The sequence below is a fragment of the Dermacentor andersoni genome, chromosome 4 (genome assembly GCF_023375885.2).
Source record: "Dermacentor andersoni chromosome 4, qqDerAnde1_hic_scaffold, whole genome shotgun sequence".
NCBI lineage: Eukaryota > Metazoa > Arthropoda > Arachnida > Ixodida > Ixodidae > Dermacentor > Dermacentor andersoni.
The window spans coordinates 41,356,127-41,381,787 of NC_092817.1; the positions used below are offsets into that span (position 1 = coordinate 41,356,127).

General features: G+C 47.7%; 2 protein-coding genes across 3 annotated transcripts in view; one reads left to right on the plus strand and one right to left on the minus strand.

The window, feature by feature from the left end:
* LOC126536991 (uncharacterized) overlaps positions 1-10,122 on the plus strand; it is a 252,392-nt gene extending 242,270 nt beyond the window's left edge. For both annotated transcript variants that reach the window (XM_072287802.1, XM_072287801.1), the window contains exons 3-5: positions 3,356-3,549; positions 6,999-7,312; positions 7,918-10,122. In XM_072287802.1, coding sequence (XP_072143903.1) covers positions 3,356-3,549; positions 6,999-7,312; positions 7,918-8,142 — 733 coding nt within the window. In that variant the 3' untranslated portion in view covers positions 8,143-10,122. The remainder of the gene's footprint in view (positions 1-3,355; positions 3,550-6,998; positions 7,313-7,917) is intronic.
* Positions 1-25,661, minus strand: part of LOC126536990 (cystinosin-like) — a 268,412-nt gene that overhangs the window by 221,985 nt on the left and 20,766 nt on the right. The window lies entirely within an intron of this gene.

Below are 25,661 nucleotides of genomic sequence, written 5' to 3' on the forward strand. Positions count from 1 at the left end.
TAATGGAAACTTTAACTTTTTCTTTCTTTAAACCAATGCGATGATGCTTTTTTCACTATTCGTTCTTTCTGCACGGTAGACACTTGATGGTTGGGTAGCCATCTCAGTCCGTTTTCTAATTAACCGACAGCTTACTTAATTTTAGTTACTGGTTTTAGCGTCAGCGTTGCAATTGTAGTATTGGAAGAGGATGCTGTCAGGATATATATACGAACAATAACCGAGGGGCCAGATCTTTTATTAATCATATCATAAAACGCCAACAAACAAAGACATGAAGGACAACACAGGGGAAATTACTTGTACTTACTAATTGAACTAAGGAAATGATAAATTAATGGAAATGAAAGTGAATGAAAAAAAAGCTTGCCGCAGGTGAGGAACGACCCAATGTCCCAGAACTAATCCTGGGAGTGTTAGCCAGTACCACCACTCACAAACCTTGATGGAGGATGTAGAACACTGCTTGCATACCCTGCTTTGGTACTGGAGCGAACAAATTTTTTTGTCGACGAATGTCTAAGCAACATATGGAGTTTTTAAATTAGTGTAAGTTGCTCTAGCCTCGTGCAACACCTCTAAGCTATACTGCCATTACAACATGGTCTTAAAATCAGTAAAGTAAAATCAGTAAAGCAAAATGTAAGTAACTAATTTTAGTTCATTAGAGATCAAACTGAGACGGATACTTGACCACCTAGCTTCCGCCGCGCTGAAGGCAAGAACAGTGAAGACAGCATCTTCAAAAATGTGTTTTCATTAAAATAGATCACCTAGTGTACGCGTTTGTAAAAGTGCAGCTGTGAACAAGCGCGCATAGCTTCCTGATCTCGAGACTTCCCGATCAGCAGAAAGCCGATCAGCTGATCGAGATCGACGCTTTCCCGATCTCGAGATCTCTGAGCTCGAATAATCCAGTCGCCGGATTCGTGTAAAATCTGGCGGGGTCGCGTCAGCGCGACTGCGAAGGGCGGATTCGACCCGCTCGAACCGCGTGGAGACGATGTACACGTATAAACACGGTCGCGTCGGTCTGGGTCACACCGTCTCCTGATTCGTTGCGATCGCGTCGAGCTCGTGCAAGCGAAGACGTCGCTTTTCCTTTTCCTTCTCGTCGTCTCTCTCCCTCAATATAGGGCGGTAAGGAAGGAAGGAAAAAGTGGAGAATGAAAGGCAGGGAGGTTAACCAGTTTAGCTTAACCGGTTTGCTACCCTACACATGGGAGAGGGATGGGGGCGATGAAAGATGGGGACGGGGGGGTGGTAAACTGGGTGTTATCCTGGTTAGGCTTCTCGCGTATCCTACGATTTCTCTCCGTCAACCCTGTATGCGCTCACGTGATAGGCGTGTATTGCTGACGACCCTACAGGTTCGCGACGCCGCGTTCGCGCAATCCGTGGCGTGCCCGCACTGAGAGTGGCTAGCGTGTTCGCGTATACTGCCCTGTGCTTGTACACGAGTGCACCCGCGTGCTGCGTTTGGGGGAGCGCAGATGCGGGCCATGCATGGCACACCACTCCATCGTCGCTGTCACGCAATGTCCTCGGTAGGAAACAACTTGTGCTCAATAGCTTTGCGTCCACGTTTAATTTTTTCCCTTAGTGCTGACGTTTTACAGAGTGCCTTTCGGCGAAATTGAAATCTAAGCTTACTATTCGAAACCAATGGCTTTTTTTTTTCTTTAAACGGCAGAAAGAGAGAAAAATAGAAACTGCTTTGGAGTGATGGTTGACGTCCATCATTACTTTTTATAAAGCTTGCTCTACCTTGCGGACTTCTGCAAAGCACATTTGCGTACTATGAAAAAAAGAAAAGAAGAACAAAAATAGAGAAAGAAAACACTTCTGCGCTTGCACCATGAATATCCGACCGCAATAAATTAGTAAATCGCAATGCTGGAAAAAGTCCATGTCACACTGCGACTTATTATGTTTTCAGTTGCGCAATTTTAAAGAACAGGTGGCATCAGAAAATTGCTGGTACAGGCTCGTGGAGGCTATTGTGCGCGTCATCATTTCTTGTCGACAACTTTCGAACTATATAGGCTGCTCTTATAGTGGCCGTATTGTACTACCATTGCGTATTAAGTTTAACTGTTTGTATTCGAAAATTCTAATCTAATTTGCTTGAAAAAAGAAAATCCAAAAAAAGGAAGAACCGATCGCACGCTTGCTTGCACGGTTAAACTGCTCGAGACCGCAATTTCCCCGTCCCACACGCATCTCTAAACTAAGCCAACGGTGCGTGAGCGTGCTCCTTGGTACATTTCTCATCCATGCGGACGCGCACGCCAACTACGGCTCGTGCAGGGATGGTTATCGACCAGGCGCCCACGCTGCCGGCTCCTGCACATCGCTTCGTGCAAGAATGCGCGCGACGTCGTCGCGGTCGCCGAGCCGGCCAGCACAGCCATTTATCTTAGAGTGGCGTAAAGGTCCGTTGGTTTGGTTGGGTCATTTGCCCCCTTGCCGCATCTCTCCGTCCCTGCCTTCGAAAGCTTGGGGTCAAAACATTTTCGGCACGCAAGAGGTCGCTCGCGTCTTGCCTCATCGCGACCAGAGACAACCTCTGTGCAACACTGTCTCTTACAGTATGTCTGACTACGGCCCTCCCTATCTCCATGCCTGTCACTTGACGCAAGAGCTAACGGTGCGGCACAAGCATGCGGTAATGTGTTTTTTTCCCCATCTAAGCGCACTCTATTCTTGTTCGTGAGCTTCGTCTACTACTCTTCACAGTTCAGTGACTGCTGTACATGCGATGACTGAGCTGCAGTGCAGCGGTACGGAGGAACCAATTCATTCCTTCAGTGTGTTCATATTGCAGTGCTTGTTTATTCCTCTCTCTTAATGGACTACTATAATAATGCAAGCGGATTCAAATGCCTGATAACTCAGTCCTTGTAGTCTTTGGGTCACGCCACGCCACGCACGGCAGATGGTGCCCTGGGACTCTGTAGATTCGGTTGATTCGGCCAAGTGCAAGCCAAACGAACGCTATAGCCCTGGCAAAGAAAGCAGCCAGAGTACGTCAGACCAGATCGAAATAATGAAGAGAGAGAAAGGGAGAAAGTATCAATGCGAACACGCGGAGCCCGTACGATGGGTCCCTGAGGCACAAAGGCAGCGCTTAGAACTCTCCGACTCTCCCGCTGTGAGAGGGAGATGGGGAATGCGGGATTTGAGCAAGGGCAAGGCTGTATGTGGAACAGAGTTCGGGAGAACGCATTGTAATTTATTAACAAAGTTGTAATGGACCTTGCCCCCCCTTGGCACCAGCTGCGCACGACGCAGTTTCTTTTGAAGAGCGCCCGAAGTGAATGCTCTTCCCTTTCGCCCTCTTCTTCGCGCGCAGGTCGTCGGGCCGCGTGGCGGTGGCCTCTGGCGAGCAGCGCAGCGTGCTGCTGGAGCGACTTCAACCGGAGGCGGAGTACCTGGTGCGCGTCTTCGCCCGAGCCTCGCCTAGCCTCGCCACGCGAGCCAACCGCACCACAGACGCGCCCGTCGGCCTGGTGCGCTTCGTGGCGCCCGGAACTGCGGCCACCGCCAGTGCGTATATGTGTATGCACGCGCGACGACGCGGCCACTCCTGCGCGGCCCGCGCGAAGCTGCGGTCGGTGACGGCTCGAGATATGCGATGGCGCTCGGAGAATTTGCACAGATGCGCCAGCCACTTACATTCGCTCGTTGCCGTGACGTCACGCTTGTGTGACTTAGCGATTGTGTGTCCGCTCGCTCGTCCTCGTTGTCACTGCGCTTGAACAACATTAAGTCAGGGTGGAGCCAAACTTGTTTTTTGCATATCGGCGTCTGTAGGCGGAGACAGTGTCGAAGTTGTGGATGACTGTGAAGCACACAGATAAGATGGACACACCCACATTGCATGCACTGACTAGCAACCGTATGCGTTCATTGCTTCTTGATTCGAACTTTATAAAAAGAAAAGAAAGGAAAGATAAGAGGCCAGTTGAGAAGATACAGCAGACTTATCGTGATAGATATGATATCTCGATCCTCCTCGAACAGAAGCAGGGAAGGCGTGCCGGTGCACAGGTCTCGTTTTTTGTGCCCCGAAAAGGCGTCAAATATTTCCCTAGCACCCTGCTCGCTGCATTTTCGCACAATATGGCACCTGCGGAAATCCGCATGGCACCTGCGCTTGCTGCAATGCTAGTCGATATTTCTGCCTGTCGAGTCGTTCAAAGAATTTGCGCGTTCCCTCAGACAGTCGTTTATACAACGCCCCGTCTGGCACGCGTACCACTCACCGGCCGCAAGACAACTTTGCCGTGGCATTCGACGTACTTTTCTTGCGTGGCTTTTCTCGGATGTTTTGGTTACTCCTTTTTCTTGATTCTACCCTTGAGTATACCGGTGTATAACAGCAGAAGTACCGAACTCTGGCATGTTTCAACACGTACAACGTTCTTAAGGTCATCAAAGTCTGTCGGACACTTTGCCGCGCTTGTTGAGTGACCTGCATACACTTGGTATAGGTCTGCCTGATACCGTTGTACAATTTACATAAGTTGCCTCTTTTATTCTGAGTCTCTAAGTAATTTTCTTTTATTCTCGTTTGCCTATTCGAACGCAATGCGCTCTCCTGCTCTTTGCCAATTTGTCCTCATAAATTGTTTTTGTTTTGTTTTTGTCTATGTTGAATGCGTGTTTGGTAAGTTATCTTATCTCTTGTCTTTTCCTTAACCAGCAGGGCATATGGACGTTTGCACGTTTATGTTAATTCAGCTTCCTGTGGGTGTAATCATGTAAATTGCTTTCATTTTGTCGTGTTGTTCACGTTTGATTGTGATGCAGAATGTTACTAAGTGATTTTGTTTTGCGATGATTTTGTATTGTTACTAGAACAGGCTGCTGACTGCTGCCTATGTTGTAGGGGCCGATGGGCTCGTGAAGCTGCTCATGCACCTTTCTTGTTTCCTGGGTCCTCCCCATGCACTTAATGGGCAAATAAAGAAACTTCAAACTCTAAACCTTTCCACACGTGTTTTGCAGCTAGTTATGAGCACTAAAAGAGAAGCATGTTTATCCTGCCATAGTAACTATCTTTTCTTTTATTACGTAACACCTTATTTACATGCAGAATTACTGCAATGCTTCTCTTTTCGAAATTGTCAAGATGCTTTTCCTTCGTTTCGTTTCTTTTCAGCGCCTTGACTTCGGCTAACAGACCTTGTACCACACTCTGTAGTACGCCTTCTGGTGCCTGAAAACTGTACGAGTATTCAACTCTGTGTGCACATGATCTGCTCAGTGCTGCACCTATAGGCATGATTTCGCTATGTCCCTCTTCACTAATTTCGAGCGTGCCGCACTGAACGGTAGAAATGCTTTCTGTGAATGTGGTGCATAGACCCAGCAAACATGCGTGCTGCCTAAAATCAACTCCAAGTCTAGGAATTTAAGTCTGTTGTCGGTCGGCAGTTCCGTCGTGAGCTGAAACATATCTAGTACTTGAGTGATCACAGTTGTGGGTCTCAGTTTCTTCGGTATATTAACAAACTGTCGCCGGCGTACTTGAAGATACGTATACTGTGTCAGTGTCAGAAAGGCGTGCTGCTGGGCATCTGTCGAAAGTTTGCTTGTAACAGGCAACTTAGTATAGGCTAATGCAGACCCCCCATTTCGTTGTATTTAGAAACTTTCGTTGAAATTAACGAATTTAGATTGCCAATAAAATGTGAGCACTCCTAGAAACTTTCTCGCGCTAGTGCCTGTCGAGATCTGAAACTTCGTGCGGCCGTGTCGCTCGATGGAATCACTCACTTCCTTGCACAGCGGGTCATGCAGTAAAGAATATTACGGGTCCTTCACCTCGAGCGAGAAGCCCTTCGCGTGGACGTCGCTTGGACAGTCGCTTTTCAGGTAATCCGAGACTTGACCTGGCTTCTTGACGAGGTGCGGGTCATCCACCGCGATGACCGAGAGAGGGTAACTATGCTTTGCAGCACCGTGGCACTGCGGTTCTGTGGCCGGTCCTTGCGCTGAATTCTCAGGCTGTCGCCGAGTTGCGGAGAAGCGTGGCGCGTACGCTGCGGTGTAGGCGTGAAGGGCGGACCGATCAAGTTTCTTTCGTGATCTAGGACTCGCCATGTGCGTTACAGATTCTTATTAGAGAGACAACGTTCAAGGATGGGTATAACGAGCGAGCAGGTACTAAAAGACAGCCGCAACAACGTCAGGGACCCCAATCATGGATTAGTGAATACGCCGGTAGTCTGCAGCAACGGGCCGTGATTAGAAACGTCGATGCGATCGAGTCTGCATAAATATTCAGAAGATTGTATTCCTTGCTAGTCATAGGTGCTAGTAGCAGGGGTAATAGGAGGGATGCACTTTTTCTGCGGAAATGTGGTGTAGATCATCGAGACGAGGTGCTTGCTTTTAGGCAGACCCGCTTCGGTAATAAACAGCGACGGCACGAGTGTGCCCTAGAAGAAGGAGTTTAATGAAAGCGGAAAATGGTCAGTCCTGCTTCGTGCAGGGCTTGCTGCTTCAGACGGAGTGACTGACATGACGTAAAGAGGACAAAAGGAAATGGAACATTTGAGCACACGTAAAACTCGATGTTTGTATTTGTATGCCCGCTTCCTTTTTTTTCATTTTCTGTAATAGATTTAGCGCTGTCTTAGCCTACTTCGCTTTCTTCAACGCAAAAAACGAAGCCGCTGTAACTGCGCCGATAAACATATGTCGATGACATTCGCTTAATAGTCGCAACAGGTGCCACGTGCTCAACTAACGATGGTGGTAGCTGGTCGATCATACGTTCTCCGAAAGAGGAGCAAGATGGCGCTAGCTACACGAATATCTAGCCTCGCACCTACATGCAGGAAACCGCTTCGCCCGAGCACCTCCTTTAAAATTTCTGGTGTAAGTTTGCCACGGAGTTAAATGTGGCATAAGCCATAAGCCAGTCACTCGTCACTAACGCTGCCAAGAGGGCTAAACAGGCCTGCTATACTTTGGTACATGCGCAGCAGCAGCAACAGCAGCAACAGCAGCAACAGCAGCAGCCGCCAATGGCAGCAGCCCCAGCAGCAGCAACAACAACAACAGCAGTAGCAGCGGCGCGACGGCGGGGACCGGAGGCCCGTACTATCGCAGCGGCGTGGTGGCTTCTCGGACCGTGGTTGTCCGCGACGAGGAGATCGTGATTGTGGTGCTCGTGCTGAGCGTGTGGCTGGCCGTCATCCTGCTGTTCTTCAACAAGTGGGGCAAGATCCGCATGTTGGAGCCCTACCAGCCGCAATACCACGAACAATTAGAGCCGGACTCGCCACCCGTGCTGCAGGTACGTACCGATGGTTGCTCGATTTGTCCTCGTGCAACAACGGTTATATATAGGTATACGCGGACCACGTTCACTGTTTCACTAAGCGAAACAATGAAACGATGAATTCGCTGTAAGCAGTGGATTGAATCCGCGGAATCGGCCTACATGAAAGACTTCTTCCAATTTAGCAACTCTGCTGGTTTGAGGCAATCCGTATATACATAACTTAAATACTATTGCAAGCCTTGAGGCAATGATTCCACTCTTCCCTTCTACTTTCAATATTTAAGCAAAACCATTTTGACACCAACAGCAATACTACTATTATTACTACTACTACTACTGCTGCTGCTGCTACTGCTACTACTATACTTCTGGTATTGTAAAGTCCACCTAAATATTCAAAAGGTTGTTCTTCCTACTAGCCGGAAGTGCTAGTTCCAGCAGTATAGAAGTAACGCGTACAGCTGTGAAAATCCTACGCTTTTTTGCTTGTCTGTCTGCGCGAACAGTGACAAATTAACGAACAATTTACGATCTGCAAGCCGCGCTCGAGTTTGTCGCGCCAAGTGGCGTGATGCCGTGCCTCCTCCCACCACGTGTTGCCGTCGTGTCCCGCGCAGGTGAAGAGCGTGGTGCTGGAGCGCGAGCTGCGCCGCCTGTCGTCCAACGCGAACGGCAGCAGGGCGGCCGCGCTGCACCGACTCCATCGGCTGCGTCACAACTCGGTGTTCGTGGGCAGCCAGATCCTGGTGCCGCTCTCGCGGCGCGTCAAGAGTGCCGAGGACATCAAGTCCATGGTGCTGCAGATCGAGCACCAGCCCAGCACGCAGTCCACCGCACTATGAGACTCCGAGGGCCTACGCTCCTGCCGTAGGCCGCCGCCACACTGCTGCGACTCCGCCCTGTTTCCCGGGGGACGATTCGATCGCTGTTGACAGGGGGGAGCACCGGTTCCTCGAGGGCATGATGCCTGTTGTTGTTCGGTGCTGTTTTGCATGCACCAAGAGTTCCGGAAAGTCCCTGTTGGTCGGGAGGGGCTGCGTTTGTCCGTCGCCGAGCGCACCGGGCTTCGTTCCGATGCATCCGATTTGGAGATGTGTGCGATTTACACCGTGCGCGACAGTTGCGTTATAAGAGCGGTGAAACAGTGCAATGCTGCACATAATCTGGGCTAGTATCTTTGTATGACGTTTGACGGCACTCACGCTAAACTCAAAAGCAATCATACGCTCTCGCATACCCCTCCGATGGGTGAAAGGAAGCAGCTGAGCTTATACCACTTGCAAGTGCCACGGCCAAAGAAACGACCCCAGGCACGTAAAAGTGCGTATTGTTTTCGCTCCACCGAAGAGGCTAGCTTGTCAACGGGATGAGGAGTTGGTTCGCGGGTGCCAATTTAAGGCCAATGCTCGCAGTATATCGTCACGTGCAAGACTGCTAGACAGACGGAATGGTGCCTGATCAAGAAGGATGCAGGAAGATGTAGTGTCAAGCAGGCTATAGTATAGTGTTACAGCAACACATCATTCGCGAACGCTTCATTTGCAGTGTTATTGTAAAGACATTGGTATCTCGGTGCAAGTACACTGGAGCCTAAAAGTCGCCGCTTTTCGCGTTTACGGAACGGCCAGGGGAAGTATTCCGTCCACTTCGTCTGTTGCTGAGGTGTTGATTGGCTATGGCAACTGGTGGCTGCGGATGTGCAGCGCAGCCCAATAGATCAGAACTTCAATATCAGACGATATGGACATGTTCACTAGGCGAACTGTTATACAGAATACCTCCCCAGACTGTCTCTGTCGCGAGCGACACTGCGGTGGTTAGGTAATGACTATTGCCTTTTCGTTGGCCTAACGTAGTCGCACTATGCGTATTCTGGTGTTGTTCTTAGGCTGCCAAAACGTGTAGCAAGCTTTGATAGCTGAATCAAAGCCTTTGTATGAAACGCCAGCCTCACGTGACTATGTGCTAAACGCGTCTCTGGGGCCACTAGCTAGGCCGTCCTCGCGCCCTTTGGCGATAGCTGGCCGGATGCGTTTCCGCCACGGAAAGGAAGCTTTGATTCCTGCAGCAGAATACGTTCTACATCAATATCTTTCACTGCTAAGAAATTTATCATGAAGTGCAGTACGTATTTTTTTCCAAGGCATTCTTCCAAGTCTGAAGATACGGCAAATCCAGAAATTAAGGTAACACCCTATCGACGATGTTTCGGCAAAACAATAAGCTCCTACGTGACAGAACTTTAAAGGGGAACACTGTTTTGTCGTATTTTGACATATTTCGAGTCTTGCCGAAGCACAAAGTTTCAGCGCGGACTCTTTCACTCACTTGGGAGAACTTCAGACGATAACAACGCGCTGGCATTCCTATGAGTAAAGAGGTGAATATTGTCGCCCGAAATCTGTCTGCCCTGATGAAAATTTAAAGATCTGTCTATTGAGAAGCGAACTGGGTATCATCTGCGGCAGAGATGACCCAAAACCCGTGAATGGAAGAGTTAGAATTTAATTGTTTGTCACAGCTGCAGATTCGCACAGATAACATCACGCAAACAGTCGCTCTTGATACTTTGTTTTTCTGTAAAGACATCGTGTGGTTTTAATGGAAGTCCGTATACTGAACGGCATCGTTTAGAAGTTGCTCCACCGTACTTTTTATTTTCTTATACTTCATCTTGAAAAGGCAGCCCCGAGTTCACTGAGAGAATGCGGCGTTTTCCGAAAGTTTTCATTTGAATCCGCGGAGCTCTTCCTTCGAGATTCGTCGGGCCTGCTGATTCATTTCTTGCAGTGCCAAAATACAGTTGATAATTTATTCTTTAAGATTTCTGTTTGCTTTTTTCTGCGCCCATGGCTTAAGCACAGACTACACATTGCTGAGCCACGTACGCAGAGGCCGTCGCTCGAGTTAGATCAGGTGCCATTGTCTGTTCGCGCGCCAGTAATGAAAGCACTTCATCATGGGTATCACAACGAAGATCTCGTGCTGGTGCGCATGCATAATTAATAAGTTTATTCAGTTCTTGATAGGGTAGCGAACCGTGCACGTCCTTGGTTAACCTCCCTACCATTCCCTCTTCGTTTCTCTCTCTCTCTCTCTCTCTCTTTATTCAGTTCTTAACATTGTGCCTCATTTAACTGCGTTGTTGTTATTTTCCATAGATCAAGCTGCCTCGAAAGTCAATAGGTTCGTTTCCTTGCTCTTTTTCTTTCAGCTTTTAACCCTTTCACGCCAAGTGGAAAGAGAAATAATTTATTACATTGTGCAGTAGTTCTTCCTCTCATTGTTTCTCGGAACATTCCGCTTCGACCATCAATAGACAGCATGCTGGCCCGATTAACTCATTTTTGTCGAAAGACGAAACAGCGCTGACGGGTGCGGCGAAGCGCGTCCTAGGTGAGGCACAAAATCTTGAGTGCTAGCGAGTGCGTCTGGTTAAAGCGCATCAGCACAAGCACCCAGGTTGGGGACTGTCTCACGAATTACGCAATTAAGAGCGCAGCTAAAGCGACAACCGTTATCTTTCTTGTGCAGCGCGAAAACGATGGACGACGCAAACAGAAGCACAGCGCAACGCGACAGCATCGCGTTTCTGCAGCGCCTACTGTGATCAGCGGAGGTCGAACAAAGGATGTTGCTTCCATGGGCCTGGCGTTCCGAAATGTACGCGTCTCGCTTATTTCGGGCTACCCAAATAAGACAGTCCTGCGCGAGTCCTGCGCTGCTATATAACCTATTGCACATGTGGCGCGGTTATACTGTGAAATTTGTTCTGCACAATCCAACATCGCGCGGGGAATTACATTGGCGACGAGCAGGCATGCCACCACTATAGGGACTGGTGAAACGAACAGCGAAACGCGCAGCATACCCCTTCCCACTTAACTGGCTCGCACTCTAAAAAAAAAACGTTTAAACCCTTTGGGGTGTATATTTGCCACACAACGATAATCGTCATCTGTCTTGCCCGCATTTCCTTTCCTGAAAACGCTGCGCTCGTTACTTTCCCGTCGAGAAAACTCAGTCATGCTGATAACGCGCATGCCGTTCGTGACTTGGAAGTACCGGGCTCGCAGAGTTAAAGAAAGGAAATGCGGGCAAAACAGATGACGATTATCGTTGTGTGGCAAATATACACCCCAAAGGGTGCAACTGTTTTTAGAGTGCGCGGAGTGGAGGCAAACCGGACTTATCCGGGATACCGAGAAAACGAGCGGAAGTGACGTCGACTTCGGCAAACGATCTTCGCCTATTACAAAGCCGCGTTCGCGCGCCTGTATCGGCGTAGCGACCGAGGCGCCGACATGGCGCGGCGCTCAATCGGGGGTTGGCACAAAATGGCTCTTTCGCGCTAGCCGCGTGATGGATTGGACGCGTGCCTTGTTACGGCGGATAAAAGCGAGGCAAAAGCGAGGTCATTACAGGCGAGCCCGGTTCGAACAGACGAGGTGGTCCGCAGGGGGAGGGTGGGCGAAGGAACGGTGGAGGCGTTCGTAGTGCCAAATCTTGTAAATCTGGGCCCCGCGCGCCTACACGTGGTCTCGCGCGTTAATGATTCCCCAGACGCGCAGCTTCTCGCGCTGGTTGGAGCGGAGGCGTGCGACTGCGTCCTCGCCCTCCACTTTCTCTCGTTCGCGCGAACCTAACGCCGAAGCGCGCAGAGATTCAAATCCGACAACCCTGCCGCGGTGACGTGAATAATTAATTCGCGCTCGCAATTTGTTCATTCGTTTTCTCTTCGTTCACCGGGTAAACTGTAGCAGCAACTGTGGCAGTATCGCAGAGGACGGTACCGTATTACGCGGCCGAACAGAAACGGGTGCGCACCCATTTACTTCTCTAGAAACCATGATATATCGATTCCCGGCGGAATGATCAGCGCAGGTGCAATTTTAACCCGCTCACGCGTTCGCTCGGTCCAGAGGAAAGGCCTTATTTGCTCTGTGCAGTGGCAGCAGTAACGTTGTTTGTTCTGCTTTGCCTGCCTCCTGAAGCTCATGCAAACGCAGCCGAAGCCACACATATCTGGCCGGCACTGCTAATGCCTTCACTTTGCAAAGTGCTCGCGCGGTACTAACTTAATTAAGGTTGTGCCGTTATTCTAATCATCGTTCCGATACCAGGAAGAAACGTGTTCTTTGCAGAATTTCGTTTCAGCGCCTCGAATGTCTATTTTTTTTTTTCAGCAAAGTTGTTTCGAGCGGGAAGAGTCTAGACTGACTGGATTTCACTGGGGAAAAAAATAAATTTCGGACGGGAGTGGTTCAGCTACCAATCCTCTTCCTGGTAACGCGTTATTGCAAGCTGCGATGGTGACCCCTAACGTAAACAGCATTCGACGGGCAACTCAGAGGCAGCATATTTTACCAAGCTAGGTCAGGTGCTCCGTTTCATACTTACGCATGCGTATCTGTCAAACACCCGAGTCAGACCGCGTTATACAAGCCGGAGCTTTTATTTACTCAGACCGAATGGCAAAGCGGCGTGTTGACTATAACTTTGGCGGAGGACAAAGTTTAGCGCTCGCGCAAGAGACGCCGAAAAAAAGAAAGAAAAAAAACTGCGGCTTGCTAAACGAGGACTTCGTGTGCCGAACAGCGTATACCTGAGAGTGCCGCTCTGCAAAACTCTTGTTATCTTTACCCTGGGGGCGGGAACTTGCCAATATGCACGTCTTTCCCCGTACTCGCGTATACCCATCTTCTCTTCGCAATATCCTATGGTTTGGTTGTCAAGCCACGAACGGATTTAAGCTGCTGGACTCAGGCGAAAAAAAAAATTGCAGGCAACGACAAACAAGGACCTCCGCTACTTCATTCAATCAATCAACTGATTGATTGATTGATTGATTGATTGATTGATTGATTGATTGATTGATTGATTGATTGATTGATTGATTGATTGATTGATTGATTGATTGATTGATTGATTGATTGATTGATTGATTGATTGATTGATTGATTGATTGATTTTTTACGCTCCTTCAGCTTACGCTGTGACTATGATGCGTGTGCCACGCAGGCCTGCGACTTCTTTCTTTTTTATCAGCGGCTGCCCTGTTGCGCAATCTGTCGAGTTAGCTTTTAATTGTCCTCGCTCGTTAATTCGACTGTCCGTAAGACGAGCTCTCTGTCACGTGGGAACGCGAATACGTTTACTCGCTTTCGTTGCAAGCACGAGGAGAACATGAGAATGAGAGAAGTTGACGTCCCTGCAGAAGCATTGCTATTCAATTCCCGTGCACGCGATACCGCCCATTTTGTAAAGATAACGTGCGCAACGGTTCTCGTTCAGCGAGTTTCAACGCGTGAGGCCTGCTACAGGCGCATGCAAACTTTACGCGGTTACATGATTATGTAGGCAACCGGAGCTCCACTCGTTGCCGTAGCATTCCTGATATATGCGGGATCGGAGCAATTGTTCTAACTGACGGTGTGTCAAGAAATAAATGAAAAGAAAGAAAGGAAAACTTTTGCAAACAGATCTTGCAGGTTGCAAAAATACCCCTTCCCTTTCACAAAGATTTTTTTTTTTACTCTACTACTACTAGCCCTTGCAGGTAGAATGTCAAATATAGTTATGGCATGCATTGGTTCGTAGATTTTTTTTAAAAAGAAGGCCATAAATATGGCGTCCTCTGGATGCTTAAGTTCCCTGCGTTACGCCGACTTCCTGGTCTCTGGAGTTGTAACGTTTGCAGGCCCAGATATAAGCGCCTACAGCTGCCGCTATCACCGCCGCCAAAACATTCCGCTTTGCGCGCCCCTTTCGCGATGCATCCATGTGCTTTCGTTCTCCGAGACACCAACTAGTGAAGTTGACTAACAGGCGTTACCCCAACGTAAGAACTTGATTTTTGCTGTTTGCTTGAAGGGGACGCCAAACAGAACTGTCGAGACGAGTTGGATCGACAGATTACAACCTCGAAATCCCAAATAGGCCCGTCTTACAGGTACCAGAGAATTCGGGATTCTGAAAAGAAAAAAAAAGTAGAGCCAGCCAGGTGGTGATGCTACTTTTAAGTTACCGCACCGTTTTTTCTTACGTCATAGATTCCGGCACCGTCCTCTCGCGACCGTATTAGGTGTTTACCAATAAAGTATTGTGTTACGTTCGAAAAATAAACAAAGACACGACCTTAGAGCTTTTCTGCAAACTACCTGCAGAAAAAAGAAGTTAAATACCTCAAAATGCCGCAAAATCTGCGACGTCCCCGCGACGTCATTGACACAGCGTTTGAAGAGCTAAACCTGAAAATAAATATTTGGCCTTTACCTTCTACATTGAAGAGCAGCACACTGCGAACGCCGCACAAATATACGCGGAGCTTTTCGAAGAATAGACTACCAGCCTAATAGTCTTAACGTTTTTATACTTAGCGTCCCGTAAACTCGGGAAACATTTGGACCAACTACGCAGTCGTCTGTACAGAAACCAGAGGAGAACAAATCGAGGAGGGCGTGACCCACGTGCGTCTCTCATCACTTGAACGCAACGTTTCATGCAAGTCCTCTGCTTTGACGCGCCAACAGGTGGCAACGATGCCAGAGACGTTCCGAAACACTTTAAAAGCCTTCCTAATGGCCTTGACACGTGGGCCCGATCTGGCACGTCTGCGTCACCCGGCTCGCGAAATTACCGCCACTAATGTCACCGCAGGGCCTTGCATCCCGCTTCCGCTATCAAACGTCGTTTGCTGATTGTTATATACTCGTTCTTGTTTATATTTTCTTTCCCAACTTGTTTTCTGCGTTCGCTCACTAACTCGCGGTGTGTGGGTACGTCAGGAGAGTGGGTAGAAGAGCTCACGTAAAAAAATGTTGCGCTACTTGCTGGTAAGACGCCATCACGAAAGGAACGCCAGTTTATGGGGAGACTTTCGAAATATATGCGGTATGAACGACCACAGCTATCTCATCGGTGAGAGCGATGCCTCAGCATAAGGTTATTCGGACAGCCTATAGAAAGCCTTTCGACGTCTTCCTAAAAAGGCCTACAGAATGTTTTACGGACAGCTTGAGGATAACTTATGCCATTACTTTTTTTTGTCTACCAACGTCTACAGACTTTCTCTAAACATCCAGTTCGAAAGTCTATGTCAACCCCAATATGACGAATGAAAAAAAAAAACCTTAAGGGAAACACGGTGTCCAAAAGGACAAGTCTGTAAGAAGGCAAGTACGCCTACAAGAAGTCTACAGGTAATCTGTAGACGGCAAAGGTTCTACATATACAAGGGTTCAACATCGTGCTCCATTTTATCACAATGGAAAGAATATTTCGATGTCTGTTGGTTTGAGAAGCAGTCAAACCAGCTGCAGTATTCGTTCTCTCACAACAAAAACTTTTGGAACAGCGGTGTTTATATAAATTTATTGCTCGCGAACGGTAGAACAATCGCCGCTCGATCGAATGCATCACTATGCTAGTTTGCGCGTATAATAGAGAGATACAGCAAAATTTATTTTTTGAGAAGCAGTGTTCTACGGGCTCGTTTGTGACACGGTACTACTATGCAGGGAGAGGAACATATAGATATGAAGACCTTAAAAGAAAGTGGTCCAATGCAAAGGAATATACAAACAAAAAGTATACAAATCTTGTGATTTTATCGGGACTGAACTATGTGACGATGGTAGATTTTCAACACAGAACTTGTAACCTTGGTGCGTAGTGCGATTTTTTTATGAGTGGAAACAGACGAGTCGCACTTTCGTGAGCAAGCCTATTGCATCAATATGCGAGGACAACTTGTTAAGCGTCTGCCTTCGGCGTTTTCTCCCCGGGCCCGAACGTTGAAGTACTACACGTGAAACGGGTACTACTCATGATGGCGAGTGCATCACTTGGCTTTACTGGGTCTACAAGTGTAGCGATGAGCACTTGTCTACGCGAGTCAGCCGATGAACACTATCTCTTGAATCTTGTCTTGTCATTTTTCTTCTCAAATTTGTGAACACGGACAACTGACAGGAACATGTCATCCCCAGCGTTAACGTATACACTGAATTCAATAGGCAGGTATAGTACGCGACGGTCTTGTTAGAATCGAGTCGGTTGAGTTGTGGCTTTCGGCAAGGTCAAATCTGGCGTACGCCGGCGAGACCGGCAGTCTTATGCTGGGCATTGTCATATGCCGCCATATTGTCAAATTGGCTGTCCTGTCAGCACTGATTGGCTGAGAGGGCGGCCACGCCTTCTCTGGTGGGCCCAAAACGCCCAGGTGCCGGAATCTGACAGTGCACAGAATGGCATCGGTACGGCGCGTCTGTGGCTGCGAGCTCGGCCTTCGAGGTTGTGACGCGCTGCCATGACCTGAAACGTCGTGAGGTGAACATAATATAAATGTCAGTTTGCGTGGCTCGCGCCGGCTCTTCGGCTCTTACGCTTTCATATGAATTCATTAGAGCATGTAAAACGGGCCGACCCGCCTCCCGAAGGCGGATTGAGCTCGACCCAACTACCATTCGCTCGACCCGACTCTACACATCACATATTTGCATGGACTTGGGGGTGAGTTTTCAAACTAACGAAGAAACTCAACTCAATCCTGCAGAGTCAATGCGTCAGCTCCGTTATGCCATCATGCGGCCTCGTGTTTCACGGAATGAATCCTTCCCGTTATGTGAGTTTGTTCAGTGCGCATGCGTAATGAAGCGCATGGATCGAGCGTACACCGTTCGACCTGTAGAAGATTAGTCAACTCGAGCTCACGACTCTTCTATACAGGAGACAAGCATGCTTGTGTCCACTTCCACTGGTGCTAAAGCGAACACTGCTTATATTACAAACTTATCACGAGGGGACCCGGCTGAAAGAGAACGTGATGGCGTTCTCATGTTGAATATCTATACAACATTCTACAACTTTCATTCGTAGACGGGTTGCAAGTGATATCCAAAACCACGTTCGCTTTCTTTTCCAACCAATCGTTTGGCTTTTTAAGACAGCTGCTTGTGCCAACGGATAGCTGCTTTCTAAACTCACACACAAAAAAAGAACATAGACATCAGGTCCGAGATGTGAATTCGTCAGTATGATTCAGTGGTGTTACCTAAACATATATATATATATATATATATATATATATATATATATATATATATATATTTGTTGGCTTCTTATGATATGACTAATAAAAATCGAGCCCCTCGGTTAACTCCCTTTCTTCTCGTTTATATATATATATATATATATATATATATATATATATATATATATATATATATATATATATATATATATATATATATATATATATATATATATATATATATATAACATTTGTCACTGCACCGGGCATAACTATACGATGCGAGCCCTGAACTTACGCCCCCGAATACGTGGCTCATATCCTAGTGTGATTGTCTTTAGCGCACAGCCATCGTTTATCCTTGGCCTTCTTTGAGCGTAGACCAGATCGGGGACCACTCAACCTTCGTCTTTCTCGCGTTCTTCGATTGGCAAGAAGCAATAGCGCGCGGGGGTGAGCGAACGCAGTGAGGCGTACACCTTTAAAAATTTCACGACTACATGAATTCGTAGATACTAGAACCGCTACGTCACGCCCGTCGCCAGAACTTGCCCTGCGCGTCGCTTAAGACGCACCGGCCAACTCCTCTGCTCAGCGGGTATACTCGCGACCCCAGGTAGTGCGATGTGCAAATGAGTATACGCACTTTAAAAACGAAGTGCTGGCTATAGTCAATTTGGGGAGCTCGCGTACTTTGCATTTTTTTTAATATCTTCCTCTCCCCGACGCAGTGAACCTCAACGAGGTTTAAACTTTCTTGGCAAAACCCACGCGTGAACGTACTCGGTCGCGGAATAGGAGAGTTCTCGTAAGTGCAGAAACACGGAATACGGCGTTCGTGTTCTCCTTCCGGTTCCCCCTTGTGTCCGTGTTTTCTACGCGCGTCTGTCCGTATAGCACGAATCCCTACTAGCTTGCTCAGCTGTCGTTCCAGTGATACGTGACAATTCGTTATACCCGCAATAGACCGGGTTCTCCAGAAGTACCATTATTCGCGGAGTTACGCACGAGGACCATAATTTTTGGAGAAAACCTGTCAGTCACGCTGCGCACTCCAATGAGAGTTGGCGGGGAGCTATGAGAGAGAGAGAACGGCCGAGACTAATGACAGAAAGCGGGGCACGCTTAGCCAATGGAGCATGAGCATGGCATGCTACGCCTCTCTGAGGTACAGCGAAAACTGAAGAGAGAGGAAAATGTAGAGGAAAACCGAAACTCGACGGCTCCGTCCTTCAGCAGTAGCTGTCCTTGCTATTGGAAGAGGTCATCACCAACCGGTCATCTGGACGGCAAAATAAGAGAATGGTGGAGATGTGCAGCAACAATCGTTGAGAAAGGGATACCGAGTGTGGGATTTAACATCGGCCGAACTTGAGAAGCTGTACCTGCTCACCTGACATGTTTTGATGTAAGCGAGAGTTTTGTTAGAAAACTGTCTGGTGAGGCGAAAGCGTGCGAACTGAAAATTGGGACACTGACCAAGTAAATGAGATCAAACGTTTCTGTGTGTCGGGTTCCACACGACACCGTAACCAACTTTTTTTTTTAAGTTGATCGGTGTCATCTTCTACTGAACATGTTTTTACGGCTTACCGACGGCTTACCGTCAAACTCTTAATTACAACTAGGGCCGAGCAGTCTCTTTGGGTAAAAAAGATAAAAGAAATAGGGTAGTCGGATGTTCTTGTCTTCGTCGTCGAAAGTTGCTAGACTGTCTTCAGATGGAGACAGTATATCGAGCGAGAGGGCTACCTGAGAGCGAGCTCATCGTGTCTGGAGAAATCTGGTACAGACGGCAGTGTCGACGTCGCTTTTTGATACACTGTAGTGGCGGGTAAATTGCAAGGGACCAGAGCAACCCGAGGCTTCCTATATGAGAGTCTGCTGCAAACACTGTTCTTTGCACAGGCAGACGACATGTTATCAATTGACCACAAGAGCACGCAATTTAACTTCGCCTTGTAATTGATTGCGAGAGGGCAAATCGGCAACCGTCAACCATGGTTGCACTGAATATTGTGCTAGCAATCAGCTTGTCTTTCGAAGCATCCCTCACGCACGAAAATAAATGTTCGAATGATCTATAGAAAGTCTGTAAATATTTTACTATAATGTCGGCAGACTGACAAGGGTAGAAGCTTGGGCGAGTTAGTAATTTGTCGCAAAACGAGCACAGCGCGGAAGTCTCAGAAGAAAAAGAAGAAGACATGCACAGCGCTGACTTGCAACAATTCATTGATGGAATTCAGTGCCGGGTGCGTCTTTCTTTTTTTTTTCCGCATTCCGCGCTGGGTTCGTTATGCCAAAGTCTACAGAATGTCGATACACAGGTTGTGGACTACGGCTTTGCGCTTTTTGTCGTCAATTGTATATAGACTTTACTCAAATAACCAGTGTGGAAGTCCATGACTAACAATAGACCAAAGTAAATACACAGTTGTTAGCTACTTTTGTCGGCAAGAATTATAATTACGACAAAAAAAAAGGGGGATGGGTTAGCGAGATGGAAAAACAGTCTGCTCGAAGTCCATGTATAGCTTGCCTAAATTCATTTTTACAGCCTTTCGGAGTGAGAAACTTGCTCACTTGCGCTAATATTCATTTGGTGCGCTATTTACGTACTTGCGCGGCATGCACATGTCGGCGTATACAGACCCTCAGAGTTAACACCAATACGTCAGCGCGTTATTGTTAACGCTTGCCAGCTCTGTACCCTGCTTACTGTCCTCTGGTGCCTGTGCCAGTGGGCAGTTCCTTCGTACCGATATGAGTCGATCGCCGAAAGGTATAGAAGAGAACACGCATACAGGGCATCTTTCGAAACTGCTAACAACTTAAGGAGGCGCTATCGTTAATGCTTCCGACGCCTGGTATGCAGTTTTATTTCTATTGCCTCGTGGACGTTTGCTCACAGCGCTATCTAAGCTTAGATGAGGCGTCACTATACGAGATGTCATACCAGATAACTTTGTCAAAGACAAGCGGGCTGACTGGTGCGTTGTTTCAGTAGGTGTAGTGAATTCAGCTCTATAGGGCACAAGGTACGAAGAGAGTGCAGACACAGCTAGCGCTAGTTGTGTCTTTTCTTCTATAGTCCTCTTTTTTTGTGTGTGTGTCCGTGCGTGTGGCTTAGCGCCGATTCCGCTATGCATTCCGAGTCTCACCGAAGCCTTTGTATATTTACGCTGTCAGCCCGTTTCGCATCACATCGCTGGATCATTTCGTTTCACAATTCACTCGGGCTTGCCAGTGGTAGAAGCATACCACAACACACACACGGCGCGTTAAACTGTGTACGGAGCACGCATATCAACCTTTACTCATTTTACTTTGTTTTGTCCAAAAGCTAACAATTGTTACTGCGAAAACGAAGGTAATTAACAAGAAATTATTAACCAAACGTTTCGTGAAATCAGCGCCCTTGTTGGGCATGCGCACTTTTAGTGTATCATATCAGCGTCAATCATAAAATCAGCAAAACAATCCGCTGCTATCTGAACAAGTATAACAGACCGGTTTGAGTCGATTTGGTCCTATAGGCCATAGCATGAATTCTCTTACGTAAGAACGCTTCCTTGAGGACGTTGCAGTAAGAACAACAACAATAATAGTAATGATAATAACAATAATAACAAGAAGAAGAAGAAAAAGAATTAACTGATTAAATAACAAAATAACTGATTAGACCTCGCGTCTCGAGGTTGCGCGGTGATCTTTGAGGGACGCCCTATAATGGCTGGCTCCAGGTTAATTTTGCCCACGTGAGACTTTTTAACGCACATCTAAATCTGAGTATACCCACGGTTTTTCCTTTTCGGCATTTCGCCTGTACGCATATAAATGAGACCGCCCCGGTCGAGAAACGAACCCACGAACTTCTGTTCAGCAGTGGAACTATTCGTTGATGTGGCACTTTCGTAAGAGGTGTTCTGTGAATCTGGCCCCTCCTTATTTTCCAGCATCCCGCTGCTGGCGACGTTATGTAGGTCGGGACCATATACGTATACCACAGCGTTCGTTATTCTGACGCCCTTGCAGAAGTTCCGCAAGCGTTTCAGAAAGCAGCTCTAGTATATAACGCAAGCTGTGCTGAACAGCGACCTATGCACAATGCTATATATATATATATATAAAAGAAAGAAAGAAACGTAAGATGAATTTTTTTTTTTGCAATGGTCACGTTACAGCAGTGTTTGACGGTACCACCATGTAACACTGTTTTCGTGTCGCGTGACCAGCGTTTAAGATTTTTTCGCCGCTGTACGCATCGCTTACTCCACCATAGTGAACGTGAGCTATACATTTCTGTATAACCCGGATTCCGCGAAGCTGTAGACCAGAACGGTGTGTGTTAACTGCACACGATTGTGAAAGTTTGAAAATAAACGCCATATCTTTTTCTTACAAACATGCCTGAGAGAGGTTCTCTGCATCTACGGTCGACACTTGGTGCATCTTGCAGCGCTGTCTGATCCCTTCGGCAGCGAAGCAGTGGAGCGACAACGTGGAGGGACAACAACCGCAAACGGCATCAGTGGTGCCAAGAGAACTGGCACCACTATGTGCACTGCGCTCTATACAAGCGCGCACACGGCTTATTCAGGGCGCGCGAACATTCTTTTTTTTTTTTACCTGTAGAGGCGCTGAGCTTCGTCATCACCAACCCTTCCGTCGCCTGTCTCGAACATCTAGGGCATAGCAGCTTCCAGTTTGACACAGGAGACGAAACTGCGTGCAGTCCTCGTCGCCTATAACACGCCAGCCACGGCGACTTGGAGATCGACACCTTCTTAAACGTGGCAAAATCCTTTTTTTTTCGTTTTTTTTGGTGAGACAAGAATTCACGGCCAATTGAAATCTGTAAAAAAAGGAAAATAGGCGCTGCCAGTGGCTAGAGGTGCCAGGCGGTCGAGTTCCTCCAGCAGGTGGAAGTCGGCCATCATAACTGAGAACCACGAAAAGCCCATAATGATCATTCCAGAAAAGTTTCGCGGTAGCAGAATTGACAATCGGGGTATTCTGTGCACGGGCTCATTAGGCATCACACCAAAGGAGTGTATTCGCTCCTTCCTGCAAGGTATGCGCGACCGAAGAATGGCTGGTTGTGAAATTCGGCGGCTACGCCACTGCTGCGTCAGTTTGATATATTTAAACCTGCTACACCGTTGTAGGTGTTGCGTTTCTGAGAGGGAGACTAGCAAACAACCAGGCAATCCTAAAATCACGACAAGCGGTGCTATTGTAGAAGCACTGGCCAACATCAACAAGCACCATTGCATGCAAGCGTAAACTCCTTATCGAAGCTGAATTCGAACATTTATCGAAGCTGAATATGGCTTTATCAAACTGTCTCGAGAAATAGCGGTAAGAGACGCAGTGTAAAGAAAAAAAGTTGAAACGAACCACACTGGGAATATAATTTTTATACCTGAAGTTGTCATTAAGTCCTCCAATACGTGGAGCACCGGTACACGATTTCAGCACAGCCTTGCGAATTCCGAGGCATACGCATCACAACTTAAACTTTTTTCTGCATTTCTTACGTGTAACGAGAGGAGCTACTAGGAGGAAGTACTGCAGAATGTTCCCTTACGTATCGCCAAATATAGCCCCACTTCCAGACGTTCTACATTACTTGTCGATATGCCTTTTTTAATGGCTCTCACTGAATCATCTTCACAGACGGTGTATACAAATGAGTATCCGGTAGGCCCAAGAGTATTTACCACGGAACCTTGCCACTGATGGTCCTATAGCGTGACTAATAATGTTACCAAAGCGCAAGAGTTTCGGGAAGAGCAGATGTAGCCTACCTCTTCCCACAAATGCGGGAGTGAACGTTGAACTTCTCAGACAGCAAAAACGACTGCGAACCTAAAAACGTGATCTGTATCATCCCATGCGGATGCTAGGACGCACACCGCGTAGGGTAGACAATCCATGCCCGGTTTCAAAAATTTTAACTAACGTTAACTATTTCTGGCGTGACAACTAGTATCACTGCTGTGTTTGCCGCCATGAAAAATAGGAAATCAACCTCGATTGTTGAGGCATGCTTGACGAATTATCTGAAAATTAACTAAGATTGCCTGTCCTGAAAGTTAATAGAGTTGGCCGGGTTGGTACATATTTGATACGTTGTCCTGCCGCGGTTATCTTAATGTCAAAGTGTAAAACCTTCCAGTTATTTTACGTTCGTACCGGAGCCTTTAAAGCTGTCGAAGTATCGACTCTACCTTGGCTACAAGGTGGATTCAACACTACCTGCGGGTGCAATTTCGTCCACACTGTGACGCACTCGCCTACGCTCGCCACACCTGCAGTCGTCGGTTAAATGATCCTAAAGTGAATGAAGTCCGACTGTAATGCTACAAAATGCGTGACCGATGGTGAGATCGAACCCCTGTATTTTCCAACACAGCAGCTCAAGGCTCTAATCAATAGTGCACGATCGCATCGGTTGCCACGTGACCGATTGATGGGTCACGTGCCAGTTTCTAGCATCCTTCCCTCGTGTCAGCTAGCAATTTGAAACGCACTGTTAGACTGCACTGCCTTCGGGGTGCTGCACTACCGTCGGAATCAGCCCATTTTGTGTTTCTTCTGTTAAATACCTCCAAGGTGGGTGAAGTAAAGCTGTAGCATTAAAAACAGTGCGAAGTTTCTTACGGGGCACAAGCAAAGAACAATATACGGGCATTTACTAAGCACAGCAAAGCTGTTTGCTATGATAGGCTCAGGAAGCAGAATGTATAGAGTCCGTCGCAAAATAAGTACGTCATCGCTCTCGTCGTGTGCAGTAACGGTCGCACTGCAGCATGCACGAGACAGCGATAAACGAGCACCACCCAGGTGAAAGAAAACGAAGACAGCATCAAGAAATTAAACTGCAGTAATTGGAAACAACGGGAAGCCAAATCTGCCGCGCTTCTCCAAAGAGAATGAGTTTGGCAGGCTATTCTTAATTTCCTAAGCGAAACAAGCATTGCACGCTAAATTTTATAATTTGTCGCATGGAAATTTTTTTTTACAGTAACATCGCTTTAGTTATTATTACTGATTGCATATTGGTATTGGTTAACCCCTAAATTCAAGGTTTCAGCCTATTAACTTTGTTTAAACTTGTATATCCCCGAAATTATTTTTACACTATTTAGCTTACCAACAGCCCGACTTCCTGGCCGACCCCCAGAGTGGGTTGTGCCACATCACTGGATAAATAGTCAACCAGCCGACTGACCAACCTGCACGCCACTGTGTAACTGTTCTACAAATGATTCTGCGCTAAAAATAACGGCTAAAGATTTATTGCGCTCAGTAATGTGCTAGTTAAATTTACCGTTTCTCACTTTGGGCTGACTTCTTTCTTTCTTTAAGATGCGGTCTCCACTATAGAGAAGCTGTAAGGCCTTGACGCCCTTGGGAAAAAGATTAATGATCACTTTCCACACTGACAACATACATATATATATACCTGTTTCACGCAACTACTGTTGGAATCGCACCGCTGGCACGAGTTGTTGGGGTCTCGGTGCTGACGCCCGTTATTGCCAATGGGTCGCAAGCCCCAAGGGTAGCGTTGGCCTGGCGGCCTGGGGCACTGGAAGCATCCGAAGGTCCCGGCAAAGCAAGAGAAGACTGGTAACAGAACAACTTGTTTATTCTAACATAGCAAAAGAGCGGCCGGTCAGTTCGACCGAAGTGGAGAGACGGGAGAGCACGTAACTCAGCAGTACAAATCGGAGCCTCTCTCCTGGCGTCCGGGGGCAGCTGCTCTTATACCCTCGGCGTCGCGGTCCAAAAGGGAAGGTCACGGGAAGGAGGTCACGGGATGAAGGTCACGGGACGGCGGAGCATGAGCCCACGACGGCGCGCACGGTCGAGCCGAGAGACCTGCTGAACCGAGTGTAGTGACGCATCGCCAACCCTCACTTGGGGAGCTCCGCTCCCCGGCTGCCGCGCTTTGACAAGCGTGGGCACACACACACACACGCACACACGAAGACACGTGGCACTGAAACACGCCTGGACACGCTTGGCGGGTAGGCGTTGCGGCGGCGTCGAACGGGCCAAAATGTCCGCCGCTTTGAACAAAGCCCCGGCGTCCGTTGCATCCGCGCCGGCATTACCGCGCGTTGTAGGCGAAACGTAACACTACAAAGAGAGAGAGAACGAAAAAGAACAGCAACTGGGAAATTTAAGTTCGCCAAAGCAAACTGTCCCGATTTAATTTAGAACCGTCTGGAGGATAAAGAGATATCGACGAAAGATTCACAAAGTGCGAAAGAGAAGCAAACCCGCGCCACTGGCGAGGCACAGCCAAGGTGA